Source organism: Physeter macrocephalus, unplaced genomic scaffold (genome assembly GCF_002837175.3).
Source record: "Physeter macrocephalus isolate SW-GA unplaced genomic scaffold, ASM283717v5 random_67, whole genome shotgun sequence".
Taxonomy (NCBI): Eukaryota; Metazoa; Chordata; class Mammalia; order Artiodactyla; family Physeteridae; genus Physeter; species Physeter macrocephalus.
In genome coordinates, this window is record NW_021145353.1 from 21,641 (window position 1) to 26,640 (window position 5,000).

At 49.9% G+C, this 5,000-nt stretch overlaps 1 protein-coding gene across 2 annotated transcripts in view; it reads left to right on the forward strand.

Moving 5' to 3' along the window:
• The window catches only part of FGR (FGR proto-oncogene, Src family tyrosine kinase), a 17,820-nt gene extending 15,718 nt beyond the window's left edge, over positions 1–2,102 (forward strand). For both annotated transcript variants that reach the window (XM_028483766.1, XM_028483767.2), the window contains 3 exons: positions 131–284; positions 1,056–1,187; positions 1,296–2,102. In XM_028483766.1, coding sequence (XP_028339567.1) covers positions 131–284; positions 1,056–1,187; positions 1,296–1,504 — 495 coding nt within the window. In that variant the 3' untranslated portion in view covers positions 1,505–2,102. The remainder of the gene's footprint in view (positions 1–130; positions 285–1,055; positions 1,188–1,295) is intronic.
• Positions 2,103–5,000: the final 2,898 nt, after the last annotated feature.

The following is a 5,000-nucleotide window of genomic DNA, read 5'->3' on the forward strand; positions in this document are numbered from 1 at the left end:
CTCCGCAACGGGAGAGGCCACAACAGTGAGAGGCCCGCGTACCGCAAAAAAACAAACAAAAAAAAAACAAAATCAAATGATCCCTCACGCAAACCATGGTGTTCCCATCTCTCTATACCTCCGCCCCCAGGTAGCTGAGGGCATGGCCTACATGGAGCGCATGAACTACATCCACCGAGACCTGAGGGCAGCCAACATCCTTGTGGGGGAGCGGCTGCTGTGCAAGATTGCTGACTTTGGGCTGGCCCGTCTCATCGAGGATGATGAATACAACCCCCAGCAAGGTGCCCTGCCTCACCCCACCTTCCAAGAGCTCCCCAGTGCACCAAGGGGCTGCCATGGGGCCCCACCTTCCTGCAGACCATCCGGGACATTCCCACTCTGATGTAGTGTAAGAGGCAACTCTGGGTTCAAACCCAGCTCCTCCACTTACCAACCATGTGGCCTTGGGCAAGTCACCTAACCTCTCTGGGAGCTGTCTTTTCTCACAATAAAATTCTCAATGAAAATATTCAGACAACAGTAAGTCCACAGATATTTATCAAGCACCTACTATGTGCAAGGCACTGCTATAAATCTCAAGTGAAAGACCATAGAGTGTAATAGGGAAAATGCTGTAGCCAGAATGCCTGGGTATGAATCCTAGACACTTACAAGCTGTGTGATTTGGGCAAGTTATTAACTACTCAGTGCCACCTTTTCCTCTTCTGTACAATGGGGATAATAATAGTAATAGTAAGAAAAAAAAAAAACTCACAGGGTTTTCATGAAAGTTAATTGAATTAATGCACGTAAATCGCTTAAAATGTTGCCTGGCATGTGGTAAAGGCTATACAAGTGTTAGCTATTATTATGATGAGAATTATTACAATGTTTGTAAAGTGCCCGGTACTATACTAGACACAGTAACAAGTGCTGGCTAGATACCAGGTCTTTCCTGTTATGCCCAGAGACCTCTGTGCTTAGGGTCCCCAGTCCTAAAGATGCCATTCTCTTAATCCAGCTGTTCCCAGGGATTTCTGCACTAACTTTCCCTTCTCCCCCGATCTCTCCAGGGACCAAGTTCCCCATCAAGTGGACAGCCCCAGAGGCTGCCCTCTTTGGCAGATTCACCATCAAGTCCGACGTGTGGTCCTTTGGGATCCTGCTCACTGAACTCATCACCAAGGGCCGAGTCCCCTACCCAGGTTTGCTGGGAGGTGGGGAGGTGGAAGGGTGGTCATGGGAAGGGCTTCTTCCTCGTTGCCTCTTCAGGAGGGGCTAGGCCCCCTGTCTGACGGAGCCCCACCCTCCAGGCATGAATAAACGGGAAGTGATGGAACAGGTGGAGCACGGCTACCACATGCCATGCCCCCCAGGCTGCCCAGCATCCCTGTACGAGGTCATGGAACAGACCTGGCGTCTGGACCCGGAGGAGAGGCCTACCTTCGAATACCTGCAGTCCTTCCTGGAGGACTACTTCACCTCCACAGAACCCCAGTACCAGCCTGGGGATGAGACATAGCCTGTTTGGGCATCAACCACCTCTCTGGGGGTGCTCACCAGCCCTTCCAATCCCCAGGGCTCTGGTCCCAAAGCCCCCTGGGCCTAGAACCCTATAGAGTCCTAGCATGTCAGGGCAAGCAAGTTGCTTTGGCATCATCTAGGGCAACCCATTCATTTTAAAGATGGGGCAAATCAAGGCTCAGAGAGAATCCCTCACCAACTCTGGCCCCAAGCTCTATTTCTCCCCTTCCCACTCCTGCCCCTGCATGCCTTTAGTCTTCCTGTCCCCACTCTCCCCACAAAAGAAATGCTCAGATCTTGTCTAGTTATTTATAAAACTGTATATCCTTTCCCTCACTTATCTCCTGTCCCTGCTTTCCTACCCTGTCATCCCACCCTGGTCCTGGCCCCCAGAATCCACCTCCTACTCAATTCTCTCATGTCTGTAAGTTACAAAGAGAGGGAAAGACTTTGCCGGATCCCTTTCCCGCTGGGTGGATTCTGTAGTCCAGGACTGAGGTCCAAGCCCAGGGTGAAGGAGAGTGTTGCTGAGGGCTCATCACCTCTCTGAATCATGTGTGTGTTTACTGATTTTATAAATAATAAAAGTGACAATACGAATCCTTGAGCTGTGAAAATCCCTTCCTGTGGGAGGGATGGTGGTCTGTGGGAGGTGAGTGGGGTTGCTTTGGCTGCTGGGAGGCAAGGGAGGTAAGAGAGCGCCCTAATGCCTACTAAGCACAGGGCACCCAAGGTGTGTTCTAGGACACCCCAAAGTCCTGAAGCTCATCCCCATGTGAGTTTAGGGCGAGTTGAGAGATGGATATAGAAGACAGGTAACTGCAAATCAAAATATCTCCTTCATTACTGATGTGGCTTTCAATCTGCATGCAGTGGTTTTGCTAATTCTTTACTTGATTTCAGCAGATTTACTGTTCATCACAGGCACCACAGCAGACCCTCAGGCCTCCCCCAGTGGGGCAGGGGGAAGACCACAGTGGACCCTCTGCAGCTCCCCAGAAAGGACAAGGGGTGGCTGGGGAGAGGCCTGAGAGTCTAGCTCATTGGATTTCACTTGGGGCAACTGTGCCCGCAGGGGGCTTTTGGAGAGGTTTGGAGGCAGTTTTGCTAGTCACAATGACTGGGGGCTCCTACTGGCATGTAGTAGACAGGGAGGGGGGTGCTTAACAGCCTGCCATGTACCCTGCAATGAAGATTTGTCCCCCCCGGCTCCCCCTTTGAGAGACTCCAGCAGCTGATGTGTCTCTGGGTGGAAACAAGATGAACAGGGAATAAGGATTCCCACCTCTCCCATCAAGAAGTTGTTGACCCCTGACTTACTAAGGGAATGACCAGGGGAAAGAGTCTGGGGGCTGGGAATCGCTGCTACGCTTGGCAGACAGTGACTAAGCATTGACTCTGTGAAGGGCCCTTTGCTAGGCAGGACCCTGGGAACACAGAAATGAACAAGACCTGTCCCTGTCCTAGAAGAGTTCACAGTCAGGCTGGGGAGAAATAATAGTAATAATAACTCATTTATTAAGTGTCAGCTGAATGCCGGATGTGTTTACATCCATCTTTTCATTTAACCCATTCCTGAATCTGGTTCTATGATTAGCCCCCCCCACCCATTTACAGATGAGGAAACTGAGGCCCAGGGGTTACATGATGTACCAAGGTCACACAGATATATGTGACAGAGCTGGGATTTGAACCCAGGTCTCACACCAAGGCCCATGATCTTTCTACCAGACCTTGCTGCCTCTGGGCCTTGGGAAAAGATCCTATCTGCCCCAGGTGGATGTCTGGGTGATCCTTCTCTCTCGAAATATTGGGAGAAGGAGTCCCTGGAAACCCCCCAAGCTGAGTGACTTAAAGGAAAGTGGATGAGGTGGCCAATGCAGATGGAGCATTCCCTGTGCTCAGCCCTGTGCTGGGGATGGCTGAACAGGAGTGATAAGATGGGAAGAAGCCAAGTGGCTGCTTAGAGAAGTGGTCACAGGAGTGGGAGCCTTAGCTCTGTACATTCCAACTCTCAGGGGTCAAGGCTTCCAGAAGGCCACGGTCTCTGGCCAACCAAACTCACAAGAGCCTGATGTATAAACCAGAAGCCTAGTGTTTCCGCCTGCCATGGAGTAAGCAGATAAGAGCACAGTTCTGGAGCTGTAGTGTAGTATTGTGAATCTTGCCTCTACCACTTGCTAGCTGTGCCATTTAGTGCAAGCTATTAATCTCTCCAAGCCTCAATTTCTTCATCTTTGAAATGGAAATAAATGCACATGTTAGCTGTCTTTGTCACTACCACTTACAAATCATTTACCCTATGCCAGACATCCTACTAAGTGCAGGCAGCCTACTAAGTGCACAGAGCCCTAAAAGGTGAGGGCTATTATATCTTGATTTTACTAATAAGGAAACTGAAGCGCAGTGAAGTAAATAGATTATAGGACATAATGGCAGAGCAGGGGCTTGAACCAGGTCCTCTGACTCCAAAATCAGTGCTCTCAGTCTCTAGAGTCTTTTCCTGGGACCAGACTATTCCTGTCTGCCCAAAGGGGCTCTGCCTGGCACCTGGATGTCCATTTAGTATAAATGGAGGCCCAGCAGGGCAGTGAGCCACCTGGAGTCCACCAGGCCCCCATGACTCCTCAGCAGAGACCAGAGCCACCTGAGCCTGGAACCCCTATGTCTACTGGTTCCCTGTCCCTCCCTCTGGGGCAGCCGAATGAATTCTCCCTTGCACCCCCTTTTCTGTGCATCCTTCTGTTCCCTTCAGATAGAGCACAATGCAATTGATTAGGCCTCTGTTTTCTCAATTTCAATCACATCCTTGCCCTGCCTCCCTGAGATTACAGGCGGGTCACCTTGATTTCGCTTTCCACCGTTCACAAAACCCTTCAGTCATTTACAAAACCATCTCTCGCCTCATTCACTCCCCCACCTGGCTCTTCTCTTCTGTGATGCGTGATTTTACTGGCTTAAGACTCAGAGGGCAATTTTATTTCCAAGTTCATGGTGGGGGAGGAGGACACCTAATTGACTAATGCTGGATGTTTCACATGCCTCGTCTAATTTGAGCCTCGCCATGAGGCAGTGCAGAAGTATGATTATTCCCGTTTTACAAAAGTGGAAACAAAGACTCTGAAAGACTACAACGCTTGCTCAAGGTCATCCAGCTGGATGATAGAGTCAGGATTTGAACGCAGGTTTGTGTGACTTCAAAGTTTTATGCATCCCTCTGTGTCACATTGCCTTATTTGATGGAGCAGCATGGGAAAGTACAATACTAAACCAGAGTCAGGGCCAGGGAGGATAGGGGGTGGGGGTAGCCCCATATGTGCTGAGGATTGTTTTCATAAAAGAGCCAAGTCATTTATTAATTTCACACAAATCTACTGATGTCTCCTGTAGGCTGGTCCTGTCCAGGAGACAGAACAGTAAACAATTACAACACTTAGGGGCAAGGTCAGTCTGGAGGCCAAGGGAGACTTCTTGGAGGAGGTGAAAGAAAAGTC